The sequence below is a fragment of the Typopeltis vanoorti genome, chromosome 22 (genome assembly GCF_054136105.1).
Source record: "Typopeltis vanoorti isolate ZY-2024b chromosome 22, IOZ_Tvanoo_1.0, whole genome shotgun sequence".
Classification (NCBI taxonomy): domain Eukaryota; kingdom Metazoa; phylum Arthropoda; class Arachnida; order Uropygi; family Thelyphonidae; genus Typopeltis; species Typopeltis vanoorti.
This window is the reverse complement of record NC_143570.1, coordinates 56931922-56946607: the sequence shown is the minus strand read 5'-3', so window position 1 is coordinate 56946607 and position 14686 is coordinate 56931922. Positions and strand designations below refer to the sequence as shown.

General features: G+C 34.5%; 1 protein-coding gene across 7 annotated transcripts in view; it reads left to right on the top strand.

Moving 5' to 3' along the window:
* LOC150094432 (protein alan shepard-like) overlaps window positions 1-14686 on the top strand; it is a 725446-nt gene that overhangs the window by 417791 nt on the left and 292969 nt on the right. For all 7 annotated transcript variants that reach the window (XM_090411869.1, XM_090411870.1, XM_090411873.1 and 4 more), the window contains one exon: window positions 13630-13727. In XM_090411869.1, coding sequence (XP_090267995.1) covers window positions 13630-13727 — 98 coding nt within the window. The remainder of the gene's footprint in view (window positions 1-13629; window positions 13728-14686) is intronic.

The following is a 14686-nucleotide window of genomic DNA, read 5'->3' as shown; positions in this document are numbered from 1 at the left end:
GAAGTTGTCTGCAAGGATAGAAAAATTAGAACTCCATTGTGGACACAAGATGTTAAAGAGGCAGTGAAGGAAAAGAAGAAAGCATATCAAATATTCCTGGCAAATATGTCAGCCTGTGCTCTTAGAGAATACAGAGACAACTGTAGGAAAGCTAAACACTGTGTAAAACTAGCTAAACAAAAGTCATGGGAGGGCTTTGGCAAGAACATAGAAAATAAATATCAAGAAGGTGGTAAGTTATTCTGGAGAGTTGTTGAAAAAGCTTAGAAATGGAGAAAGGAGTGCTAAGGTGTTAGAGATGATAAAGGTGACATGAAAACGGGAGAAAAAGATATCCTTGAAGTATGGAGTAATTACTTTGAAAAACTGTTAAATGAAATAAGCAGTGATGACAGCACAGTGGTAAAAAACACTGACCAGGCATGCTGTCAGGAATACATATCCATACTTGAAGTAGAAAAAGCCATCAAAGGCTTGAAATCTGGAAAGACAGCAGGGGTAGATGATATTCGATCAGAAATGCTGAAGTATGGTGGTATAAGAGTCTTACAGTGGCTGCACTGCATAGTTCAGAAAGCCTGGACAGAGGGACGAATTCCCGATGATTGGAGTAGAGCTCTCATAGTACCCATATATAAAAAGGGAAATAAAACTGAATGTGAGAATTACAGAGGTATTTCCCTACTGAGTGTTCCTGGAAAGATCTATGCAAGTATACTTGAGAAACGGTTGAGAAGAATTGTGGAAGAAAAGCTTGGTGAAGAACAAGCTGGATTCAGGTCAAATAGAGGCTGTCAGGATCTGATCTTCAATTTTCGACAAATAGTGGAGAAATCATGGAATATAACAATGATCTCTATTTAAGTTTTGTCGATTTGGAAAAGGCATATGACAAATGCCAAGAGAGAATCTATTCAATACGCTACAGTTATGTGGTGTGAATGGGGCATTATATCAAGCAATACTTAGTCTTTATTTGAGTTGTAAGTCAGCCGTTAGAATTGAAGGAAGTACACGAAGGTGGTTTATTGTTATATCTGGTGTGAGACAAGGATGTACATTATCCCCTCTGTTGTTCATTATCTATATGAATCACATTATGAAGGAAAGTGCCATTAAACATGATATCAAAATTGGAGATGTTAATGTCAGCTGTTTGCTTTATGCATACGATTTTATACTTCTAAATAAATCCGCTATAAGTCTGCAAGATTGACTGACTAAATTGAATAACTGTTGTAATGGATATGGTATTAAGGTCAGCAATAAAAAGACAAAGACAATGAAAATAGGCAGAATCATTGAAAATGCCAACTGTGTTGTGAATGGAGAACCTGTTGAACAAGTAAAACATTTCAGCTACTTAGGTGGGATTTTTAGTGAAGATGGTAAATTAAATGGACAATAGAATCAACAAAGCTGGTATGGTAGGAAGTCAATTGAATAAATTCATATGGAATAAGAGAGAAATTAGTCAGAACACTAAGTTAGCTGTATGCAAGACAGTGTTCAAACCAGTTTTAACTTATGGATCTAAGAGCTGTGTCAGAAGTAAAACACTTGACCAAAGACTAGAGACCACAGATATGAGAGGCCTGAGAAAGATTATAGGCATGAACAGATGGCATCAATGGCAATATCATATTAAAAACGAGAATATTAGGAAAGAACTTGACATTGTCAGCATCCAGGAATGCGTTAGCAGAGCTAATCTCAGGTGGTATGGTCACTTAAACAGAATGGGCGAAGAAAGATTAGCAAAACAAGTGTTCTCTGCCAGGTTGGCAGCAAAACGACCCAGAGGAAGACCAAGATATAGGTGGATTGATACGGTACAAAGTGCTTTAGACAATAGAAATATGAGATCTGATAATGTTGGAGTCTTGACAAGTAACAGACTGATTTGGAGGAAAATTATAGATAGGAAGTTAGTAATAATGTTAGTTTTTCATGTAGTACTATCATATCCTGTACACCCCTTGAGTGTACATAGCAGGAATTTGATGATGATGATGAGTAAACTCCACAATCCAATTTTTCTGAGAAAAAATATTTAAAAAAAAAAAATTCCAGATTTAAAGCCAGTTTAAAGACCATAAGAAGTGCAAAGATGGTTAACGACTTGACTGCATTTGCATTTTATCTTGAGATCAGTCTTATGTCTACAAGTGAGTGCACTGCTTATTGCTTGGGCTTTTTACTTGCCATTATTTGATGATGTAGATCACAGAATAATAAATTAATAAATGAACACCACAGCTTCACCTTAGTGGAGAGAATTTCAAATGAAATGAGTTTGCTCTTAGTTGGATGTGGTCTATTGCCAATATACGGTTTTATTGTAATCTTTCTTGACATTGTAACTTCAGATTGGTTGAAGTCATGGATTCCCTGTATCTCTTAATCTTATGCCTTATCCCATCTATTTGGGGTTGGCCTTTTACATGATGTGATTTTACGTGCGTGATCCCAAACGACTTGTCGCAGGGCCTGACCTTCGTGGGGGGGAGGGGGGATCACCATAGAAGTGTGTTCACGGGGCTGGTTTACCTGTTCTGATGGATGAAAAACCAGAGTTTCTGGCAGAGAAAAAACCTCCACCTCCTTATGAGACCGACTAACTCACCTTTAGTCGAAAGAGACAGATAAAAGTTTCCTCATGTCATGGACAGGAATCGAACCCAGGTCTTTCTGAACAAAGTGCTTCGTATATACCGACTAAGCTATAGAAAGTCTTCATACCTCAGTCATATATAAACATGTAGCATGTTTATATACTCATATCTACTTTACACCTGAGTAAACAGGACAACACTACTACGGTTCAAAGGAAACGGGGGCATTTTATAATTGAAATACAGATATACAAATATTCATTTAAAAAAAAAAAAAAAAACTAATCATGATTACTTCCAAACTGTTGAAAAATGCATGCAATCAGAACAGCTGAATTGGTTGCTGTTGTAGAGGTTTACATGTTTCAGGGAACAGACGATTAGAATTAAATCTGTTTGAGTGCAGAACATCAATTTGATTAAATAGATTAAACTGTGCTATCAATAAATATCTGATTTGTCTGGCCCTACTTATGACAACGTAAACAAGGCATCTGGCTTAGCAGATTCCAAAAATTATATGTAACCCTGATGTTTTTGGATTCCTGTCTATTTTCATGGTAGTTTCTTTTTTTTTTTTTTAACTAATTTTCATGCTAAATTTGTTGTATCAGTTCTTCTTTTAAGAAAAAGAATCCTGGAGACAATAATACTTTCTCAGAAAAATCACACATAAGTTTGATATTTCAGATTCTGATATCAGAATCAGGGATATCAAATATTACCAGTGAAGAAATGAAGTAGTTTGACACTGATGAAACCTTCAAGACTTGCTAGCAGATGCTAAAGAAACTTTTATTGATTCAGTCATTCCATATTGAAATCAGGAAGTTAGAGGTGATCATGGAAAACAAGAAATCCTGTAAAACATTCTTAGCAAGTAAGAACTAATGTTCTCTGAGAGAATGCACACAAAAATGTCAGAAAGTAAAGGAGCATGTAAAAGAACCTAAACAAAAATCTTGGGAGGCTCTGATAAGAATACAGAAGATCAGAAATATTATACAAGGGTGGGCTGAAAAGTTCTCGGCCTCGACCATCGGTTGCAACACTATTGACAAGTTTTTTTGTTTTTTTTTTCCTAAGTTGGTTCATCTATCATAAGCATCCATGTGAAATTGCAAGTCATTCTGTCAAGTAGTTTGTTTTATGCAGCTATCTGAAGCAAATGGATAAAATTGAGTATTGTGCAGTTATAAAATTCTTTGTAGAAGAAGGCAGTAAACCTTCTCCTTCGTTTTCGACAATTAAGAAATGGGCTGCCGAGTTTAACGTGACCGTACCAGCCTAGAAGATGATGCATGTGAAGGACGTCCAAAAAGTTTAACAACACCAGAAATCATTCATCATGTGCACGATATGGTATTAGATGACCGGTGAGTCAAAGTGTGTGAAATTGCCGAGACTATAGGCATTTCAAAAGAATGTGTAGGATATAGTTTTCATGAAGAATTGCAAATGAAAAAGCTTTCGCAAGATTAGTGCCAAGCTTGCTCACAGCAGATCAAAAACGCACTCGCATGAAAATCTCTGAACAGTGCTTGACGTGTTTTAAGAAGAATAAAACTGATTTTGTTCATCAATTTATTACTATGGATGAGACTTGGATTCACCATTACACACCAGAATCCAAACAGCAGTCAAAACAGTAGACAGAAGCCGGTTGTTCAGTGCCAATGAAGACAAAGTCTGTTCCATCAGCAGGAAAAGTCATGGCATCTGTGTTTTGGGATGCTAAAGGCATTTTTTTTTTATTAAAAAAAAATTAAGTAAAACAATAACTGGAGAATATTATTCTGATCTTTTAACCAGGCTAGACAAAAAAATTCGTGACGAAAAGACCCAGTTTGCAGAAGAAAAAAAATCATCTTTCATCAGGACAATGCACCTGTCCACAAAGGTGTTTTGGCAATGGGAAAATTAAGGAATCTGCACTATGAATTGTTGGAACATCCACCCTATTCCCCAGATTTTGCTCACTCTGACTTCTATCTCTTCCCAAAACTAAAACCCTTCTTTGCTGGTCACCGTTTTTTTTTGGAATCAAGAGGTGATTGCAGTGTAGAAGGGTATTTTGCAGATCTTACTGAGAACAACCACTATAGGAATGGGATAATGGTACTGGAGCATTGCTGGAATAAATGTATTAGTCTTAAGGGAGATTATGTTGAAAAATAAAAATAATTTCAAAATTAGAAATCCATTTTTTCATTGTTATGCCGAGAACTTTTCAGACCACCCTCATAGGATGTACTGGAGGCTGTCTAAAAAGCTTAGGTATTGAATTATATCTCTAGAATTTGGCACTTGCCGCACAAGTAATATAGAATAAAATAACATAAACACGAATATAAAAGCTAAAATTTTGTAAAACATGAAAACTTAATATGACGAATTGTTTCTTTAGGAGCACACAATCAAATTCAAGAGAAAGCCACTTTTCCCACTTAAATAACAAAACTGCACATATTCCTTGGTTCAAATGAATCTTATTCTGGGTCACCCATGTCTTACTAGGAAGTTTAAGAACAGAAGAGTGGTTACTAATTCCTTCAAACCACATTTGTCGTTGAGGATAGTTGGTGTTTATATCCCAATACCTTGTCTGTTCTTCTTTAGTGATGAAATTATTTGTAATTAAGATTTCTCTTTGATGGGTGGTTATCTAGATTTTAATCAAATGATTTCTTAAGTCTGGAATTCTAGTTTTGAGGGAAACTGGTGCCATAGTATCGTAAATTATCTACACGTAAATGCCAAAAGTATTATTTATTAAATATACTGCCAAATATTTCAGTTTGAAACTAACACTCTATCATCAGTGGCCTGTACAACATTTTTTACAAGGTAGAATGCAAACAATTGAATTATTCAAAATAGTATGAGCCCTTGATGTTAAATCGCTAATACCATTATGCTTCACTGACAAAAAGGTTAATCATAAAAGTGATATAATAATCCAAGAAAAAAAATTAATTTATATCATACTAAACAGATCATGAGATAGATGTAATATCCAGTGATTTCTTAGGATCTTCCATCTTCAATCTATCTCATGATCTGTTTAGTATGATATAAATGATTTTTTTTTTCTTGGATGATAATATAAATTATTTAGTTATTTTATTATCACTTTAATGATTAGCCTTTTCTTCATTGCAGCATAACACTGTTAGCGATTTAACATCACGCAGCTCATACTATTTTGAATAATTGAATTGTTTGCATTCTGCCTTATAATAAAATGTTGTTCAGGCCACTGATAATAGTTTGTTAGTTTCTTACTGAAATATTTCATAGTATATTTAATAAATAATGCTTCTTGTATTTACATGTAGATAATTTAAGCCTGCAATGTCCTTGTGCACAGGGATAAGAGGATTATTACTTCTTGTACTTCACTCCTGAAGGTGAGCATTAGCTTTCCGACAATGTGGAAATAAGATGTTGTTCAAGGCAGGAGGCCAATAAATGTTTATTGATTTGATCTGCAACAGGGTTATCAAGCTGAGTATTGATGAACTTTGTGTGTGGACAGCTGAGCCAAACAGGTAAACAATATTCAGCTACAGAAAATTCCAGACCTACAGCTGATGATTTGCTGTAGGGCTGGAATTCTGCTTCTACCTTATGATGAACATAAGGTAGAAGCAGAGGGTCCTCAAGAGAATTCCCACAAAGTTTTTGAATAATGTTATTACATAGATTTTAGTCGCAGGTATATGCAGGATAGTGTATGGTCCAATGCGATGCCTAAATACTTCAGAAACTTGTTATGTCAGAATGTAATACCATATAAGATGACCTATAGTTGTGTATAGGTATGTCTATTGTTCAGATGGAAGCAGAACACACTTAAATTTTATCTACATTTAGGCATACCCTCCATTTCTTAAAGTAATTGACTTCCTAGATTGAGCATGAATTTCTTTCTTATATTTAAATTAACTGTCTAGTAGCAAGAGTGATGTCATCTGCAGAATTTTATGCTTTTCATATCAAGAAGATGTGAAATATACAGATTAAGAAAGGAGAGGGAACTAACACTGATTCCCAGGATAGACCATGTTTTAATTTTTTTTCTGTTTACTACTCTCTTTTCGTACTAATTTTTTTTAACTCTAATCCATCTCTGGTACCTTAAGAAGTTCTCCTCTCCTATGGTGACCAGTTCTTTCCCACATCACTCCTCCATGCTTAGAAGAGAAAAAGCTGTCATCAAAGAAATAAATAAAATCAGAAATAATATTTATCTTTCTATTCATCAGGATATCTCTTCACCTCCAGCATGCCATCTTGCCTCCAGATTCTCCCATATGGATTGTGGAATAACCAGATGATGGTCCCCAGGACTGGTGAAGAAGAGTCTGGAATGAACTACACATACCTGATCACAGATCCAACTATCAAACCTCCAGAATCAAGTCTACCTCAACACTTCTGGAGTCTGCTAAACAGATTTAGTACTGGACAAGGTCACTGCCACTTATTACATCTGTGTGGAATTTCAGTCGCCCTTTTGCATGTGTGAAGCTGTGCAGACTATCATTATAGTCTGCACAGCCTTTTTACATTAGTGATATGTATCATATCACTAACAACTGCTCCCCACTCCTTTCCTTTTGTATGCTTTTTATCATTTATAGATCTTGAACTATTTGATATGATTGATCATCACATTAGGTGTAACCTCATATCAGTTCTTGCACCTGCCTGTAGTCTCATTCCACTTGAGTAAGAAGTACACACTTTTTCTACTTTGAAATGAAGGCTTTCTACGGTGTCCAGCCATCCTTGTCTTCTTAGTGTCCAGACTGTAGATAAGGTCTGTGGCATCCTCAGGATAGCTGCTCATAAGGAAAGCATTGTATGTTCATTCCAGCTAGGAATATATATTTTTGGTGGATGATATAACTGCTCTGATAAGAGGATCATAGGTTTGTAAGTAGGAGGTATAAAGTGGATTTTCTCTAAGTCTCTGGTAAAGTTTTCCCAGTTGACTTTCTTTAAGTTCCGCCTGGAGTGGGGACTGGATTTAATCCGAGGAATGGCAGTGCCACTCTCCAGTATTAGAGGTCTGTGTTGGCTATGCGAGAAATTTCCTAAGACTTGTAGCAGGAAGAGAGTAACCTACATTATTGCAGGATACAAAGCTTAGGTTGCAGTTCTAATCCTTGCTCCAAGGCAGCAGATTTGAATGTTCCTTCATCTTTAGCATTGAAGATTAATTGGAGGTTCTTCATCCGATTCAACTAAAGGAAAACCAAAATCATTATTTCTGGAATATTTCCAGTACCTGTGATGGCTCTTAGTCATCTGCATATATCACTGGGTAATCTGTGGTTAAAAGGACTAGGTTTTGCCAGGGAGAGGCGTACATATTGGTGATATTAATATTATCCTCCTTGATAGTAACAGTGTTGGATGTCAAATTTAATTGGCAGATTCAGACAGAATGCCCATGCTCTTTAGTCTTTTAATGGATGATACTCTTTCATCACTTGATATTACATGATAATAGCAAGAGATCCTTGGATAGACTGGCAACCAGTTTTCACCCCAACTCATTTAGTATTATCCAGGGTACACCATGAGGAGATGAGTCAGAATTGCACCCCCAGATTTGGAAAGAAGAGAGAGTACTGTATTTCAATAAGGGAATACACTGAGTTGGCTTAATCAAAAGAAATATGAAAACAAAGGAAAATTCAGGATCATAGAATGGCAAATAAACAATGGCAAGCAATTCTAAGATTTTATTTTACTTTAAAATATAGTAAAATGAAACAAAGTAATAGAATGGGGATAGAAAATATTCATAAGGAATGAAATCCAGAGTATATATCAGTAAAGTAGAAAAATTATCAGACATCTGAAATATGGGAAGGCAGCTGGAGTAATGATATTTGATCAAAAATTCTCAAGTATGGATGTATATAAAAGTGGATTCTCTATGAAATTCAGAAGGCATCGTTGAGGATGGCGTTCGAGAAGATTGGAGTAGAGATCTCATAGTACCCATGTATAAAACGGAAAATAAAACCGAAAGTGAATGTCACAGAGAATTTTCTCTGCTCAATATTCCACTAAGATTTGTGCAAACATACTTGAGAGTAAGAAAAATTGTGTAGGCAAAACTTGAACAGAAACGATCCGGGGTTGAGCACAAACAGAATTGGTTGTCATGATCATATTTTCACTTTAAAATGAAATTATGAATAGAACATGGATCTGTGTTTAAGTTTTATAGATCTGGTATAGGCATATGACAACACGCCATGAGAAAAGCTGTTTGGTATGCTGTATTAGATGGTGTAAATGGGACAGTATGTAATGTAATGCACAGTTTATATTTAGCTTAAAAGTCCACAGGAAATTGACATTAAAGCTGATGTCAAAATTAGAGATGTTAATCTGAGCTCTTTACTTTTATGCAGATGATGATGCTTTTGTGCAGCCTTAAACTGAAGTTTCCACATGCCTATTTTTTGTTCTTGGAGACATTACTCTCAGATCTTTCTCAATTAATTTCTTCCTGCTTAATACTAGCTAGCTCTTCCTGTAGTAAGTTAATTGGCAGTTTACATATTACAGATTGTCTGCTGTAGACATGTTTTGTGTAACAGACATTGAATTCTGGAAGTTTCAATGTCTGCTGTGTTATTGGGTAAGTTGGCACTGTCAAGCCCATGCATAACTGTTTATTTTGACATAAAAGATTGTTTGAAAAGTAAGTTGAAATGATTCGGTGTAAATAATTTCATTACATACCATTGAAAAAACTATTGTTAATTTTTATCATTAAATGAGTATAACGAGAATTAATGGAACTCTTAAAAGTGAAAAATTAAAAGGCATCAGAAGAAGGTACCATAAATGGGGGGGGGGGGGAGAAAGAAGTTTGCAGGATAATGTACAAACAGAATGCCAACATTCTTTAGTTAGGGAAAAATAATACAGTAGTGAACAAATGAATCCAAACAAGCCAAATTTTGGTCAAGTTTTTGTTTTAGGTTACAGTACTTTTTGTTTTGGTTGAGTGTTGCATGTTTTAACTGTCTCTGCGATGTCATAAACAAGTTGACATTCATAGTGTTTTATTCATTTTGTGTAACTATAAGATGAATACATCTCCAAGAAAGCATTTAAAAAATATGTATTCTTTCACAGCATACATCCATGACTCAAAGACAAATTGCTGATGAGTGTAGTGTTAGTTTGGGTACTGATAATGCACTTTTAAAGAGGTTTAGAGAGAAAGATACCTTTTCTCCTGATAGAAAAGGAAAATGTGGATGAAAAAGGAAAACTACAGTTATTCAAGATTGTGTACTAGTTAGGAAAAGCAAAATTAATGCAAGATTGTCTGCTGTAGACTTAGAGACTTGGCAGATAATGGGATTAATCTCTATGACATGACAGTCTGTCAACGATTGTTGAAAGTAAGGAGGACTGCCCACAGACCAAAAAAGAAACGACTGTTAATGAAAGCTATGCAGAAAAAGACTCCAGTGGACAAAAGTATACAAAGATTGGTCTGTTGAGAAGTGGAAGGTTATATTCTTAGATGGCCATTTTAGTTCAAGGAGAGTAAGTACCCTATGTTCACAAATCAGCTGTGGAGAACACTTCTCCTGCCCACCTTCTAAACCCAGCTGAAAAGATTTTCTGGGGTTGTTTTAAACATGATGGTTTAGGATCACTTGTGCCTGTTGATAGTATGATGAAAAGTTACCAATACATCAAAATATTGGAGAAAATAGAGTAGTCCCAAAGATCCAGAAAGACAACACATGATTTTCCTCCATACCACACTTCAAAAAAAGTGAATGAGTTCCTCAAAAAATCTCAACAGCCAATTGCTTCAGTGACCAGGTAACTCTCCTGACATTAACTCAGTGGAAAATTTGTGGGCCATAGTGATAGAGACTTGGAAAATTAAATTGTGATACAGAGGATAACTTAATGTAATTCATTATAAAAGTATGGATTTGAGATGCAGAAATAAGAAAAATATGTTCTACATTGGTAGAGTCCATGTCTAAACGAATTAATGAACAGAGCAGCATGTAAATTATTAGGTAAAGTTCAAGATTGATTTTTATACTTATTTTCTTGCAAAATTAAATTTTTTTCTTTAAATTGTGTGTTCAGATTAATTTGTTCGCTACTGTATATCACTGAATAGAAAAAAAGTCGATCATCCTTATAAGAAATTAGAGACGCATAAATCTATGTTAGGATTGTTGTCTACTTGTATACATAAAAAAGATGATGAAAACTATCTAATCCTTATTACCATATTTTTAGCCTTATACACACCCTTGTATTGGACTCTTTTCATGTGCTTGTTCTTCTTCGCAGTAAAAGATGCACGAATTATGTCGTGGTTCATTATATGAACCATGGCAAAGTCCAACATGCTAAAATGATTGCACTATTTAAAAGAATTGGATTAGATGGTAAGGACATCAGAATATTATTACAGACTCCAATTAACATCAAACAAGGAGTATGGCATGGATGTGTGCTGTCACCTCTTGTTTTTAACATATGCTCAGAAGCCATATTTCAAAAAGTCTTAAAAGGAAGAAAGGATGGGATCAATCTAAATGGTGAAATCATCAGAAACATCCGATATTCTGATGACACAGCTCTCCTGGCTGAAAATCTTCTGGAACTAGTGAATGAAGAGATTGAAAAAATGGGATTAAAAATAAATATCACCAAAACTAAATTCATGGTCATAAGCAAGGCATCGATTCATAATTCAGCACTTTCTTTAAATGGGAAACAAATAGAAAGAGTGGCAAAGTTTAAATATCTCAAATGCTGGTTAAATGAAGATTGCCATCCAGAAATTGAAATAAAAGTTAGAACTGAAATGGCAAGAAAAAATTTTCTCTTGATGAAATCGACACTGTGTAACTGAAGAAAAAATTTTCTCTTGCTGAAATGCACTGTGTAACCGCAGTTTAAATTTAGAGCTTATAGTATACATGTTTAAGTGCTATGTATGATCTGTACTGCTGTACGGTGCAGAAACTTGGATCTTGAAGACAACATTAATAAAAAGACTTGAAGCTTTTGAGATGTGGTTATACAGAATGTTAAAAATCCCATGGACAGGAAAAACGTCCAATCAGGAAGTACTGGAACAAATCTTGGTCACCTACTTCGTAATGAAAAATATAAGATACTTCAATTGATTTTAAAATGGAAGATGAAGAAAATCTTGACTGCAGACATCAGACAGTGGACTGGCATGAACTCTGATAGACTGCTCAGAGTGACTGAGGATATCTCAAAATTTGCCAAGGTGGTCGTTGACCTCTGATAGGAGATGGCACTCAAAGAAGAAGATTATCCGTTTATTAGATAAAGATAAACAATAATGATTCTTAAAAATTCATCAAATCATTAAAAAAACTAACATATTATAAACAAATATTTTTTATAATTTCATTATAGTTCTTTTCAAATCTTTATTCATCTTCACTCACAAAATTTTCTGAACTCGATTCTTCATCAGAAATCAAGTCATTGCTGTTTTGAAATAATAAATCATTCTCTGGATACTGTCAAGAGAATTACTAATGCCACACTGTTGAAAAGATTTTATAATAATTTTGGGTTTTACTTCATCTCATGAACTCTTTATCCATTCACATACCTGAGAAATTGTGGCTGTCTTTCTCCTACATGTAGCTGTTTCCTCAAAATTTGGAGATTGCATCCAACTGATCCATTTTTCCTTCATAAATCCTTTAAATAGTTTGTTTATTGGTACATCTAAAGGTTAAAGTGTTGACGTGAGTCCTCATGGGATTACAGCTATTTTTCTGTTTGTTTTGTGAAGTTTATTCTTAACAGCTTCAGTTTTATGGCATCTAAACTGATCCCATACTAACAACGCAAGATCCATATTTATAGGTAAACTGCCTTTAAATCTGGATCACACCTTCTTTATTAATTCATTCTTTCCTCATCCATCCATCCTTTTGGATGAATATGAGAAGATGAATATAAACTCCTTTGGGAAGTTTTCCTTTGGGCATTGCTTTTTTTTTTTAAATAAAAAAGGTAACAATTTTGTTCCATCCACAAGTTTTTAATTCATTTTAAATTTCTCATTTTGTCAGTTTTCTGCGGAGATTGTGTTTTATAGAATTTGTTTCTATTAATTGCTACTCTTGTTTCCTCCAAGTTTGTACCTTTTTTTCTGTAGGCAGAGGCCCAAACTGCCACTCTGCTGCCCTATTACTATTCTTTTTGCGTACTCAATCACACTATGCTTAAATGCAATCATTTAGCTATGTCCATGCTTCGTAGAATCCATAGGTTATTAAAAAAAAAAAAAATGAAATATAATAGTATATTAACACTAGTTTAATTGTGTGACCATTAATGACCATGCAGCTATTCCAACTGCTCATGCATTACTGACAAGCAATGATACATCGTAACTGCGCATAAATAAAAAACACATAGGTGTATAAGATGCACTGGTTTGTAAGATAAATTTGGCTTATAGGATCCATCCTAATTTTCAGATAAATTTTAGATACAAAAAAGCCAAAAAATACAGTAATCAAAAATTAAAATCCTTTTCATAAAGAAGATCTAATGTCTACTCAGTATTAATAATAAAATGATAAAGAACTAAGAAAAGGAATCGACACTGAAGGCTCATTAGAGCATTCACGTAGCATGTGAGAAAACTGATAAAAGTTGATTGAAATACGCTTTTAAGATGTAACCACATTGTAGTATATAATTTTAAAAAAATGCAATGAGATAACTTGTTTAAATGATACATTACAATGTAGTTTCACACATGCATTCATGCACATGTTAGTTCAAGGGTGCATTGCAACAGAAATGTGGGTTCATCAATGTTGCATCTTCAGCATACATATAGAAATTATATATGTAAAAAAAAAAAAAAAAAAAACTAGAAAGCCAATTTTAAAATCTAAGACATTTATTTATTTTTATGCATCTGCTATTTCAGGATCAAAAGAACCAATGCTTGTAAAATTTGCAGATGGTGGAAACAAAAAGAGAACACCATTTAAAAATCAAGATAGTCGATTGTGGAGAGGGGATGAGGTAAGATTATTATTTTGGTTACTTGCTTGTAGAGCAGCAGCAGTTTTCAGCCTGAGAAGGTATTGAGTTTGGGGAATGAACTTTTTTCTTAGGAAAGAGTGAAGGCTGAAAACCCCATATTGTAAAATGTTTAATTGAAATTTTATAATCAAAACATTATTTATGTTTATAGTTTATACATGAATAATTTTTATAGCATGACAGACAACTGATAGTCATCAGTAATAACCTAAGTGTTAGGGGTGAATATGGATTAAATATCTTTTTTGCAAACAGCCTGATGCTTCACTAAACAATATTAGGGCATACTGGCTATATAATTCCAGACATTACTGAATAATGCATTGGTGTGTGTGTGTGTGTGTGTGCGTGCGTGCGTGCGCGCGCGCGTGCGTGCGCGTGCATGTGCAACACTAAGTATTCACTTGGTTATTTTTGAATACATTTAAAATCAGTACAGTTAATGGAATTTTAGTTTCACTCACTGTATTTGTTGTCAAAGAATTCAGATCTCATATTATACCATCATATGCATTTGTGGTTTAAGCCAATAGAGATTATCATTTGTTCAGCTAAGTCCCAAATTGCCAGCCCATCCTCATTTGTTAAGTACACAGTAGATACCTACTAATTGGGCACACCATGTGAAAGTGAGGATTTATCATTAGATCAGAAGCTGCACTCTGTTCTCTGCATACCTGAAAGGCAATGTGGTGGTCTCCTTCCAGTTATTTTGCTTTACTCTTAAGTTATCCCAGAAAAATTATAAATAGGAGATTAATAATAATGTAAATTTAATCATGTAGTGCTGTCATAGTAACCTGAATTCCCATTGAAGATACATATCAGGAAATTGATGATGATATTGATGAAGAATTCAGATATATAGTAATAATTCTGCTCTGGCTTGACAAAATTTAATAGAATTTGATATTTTAGGATTGATGTTAAAATTTGTT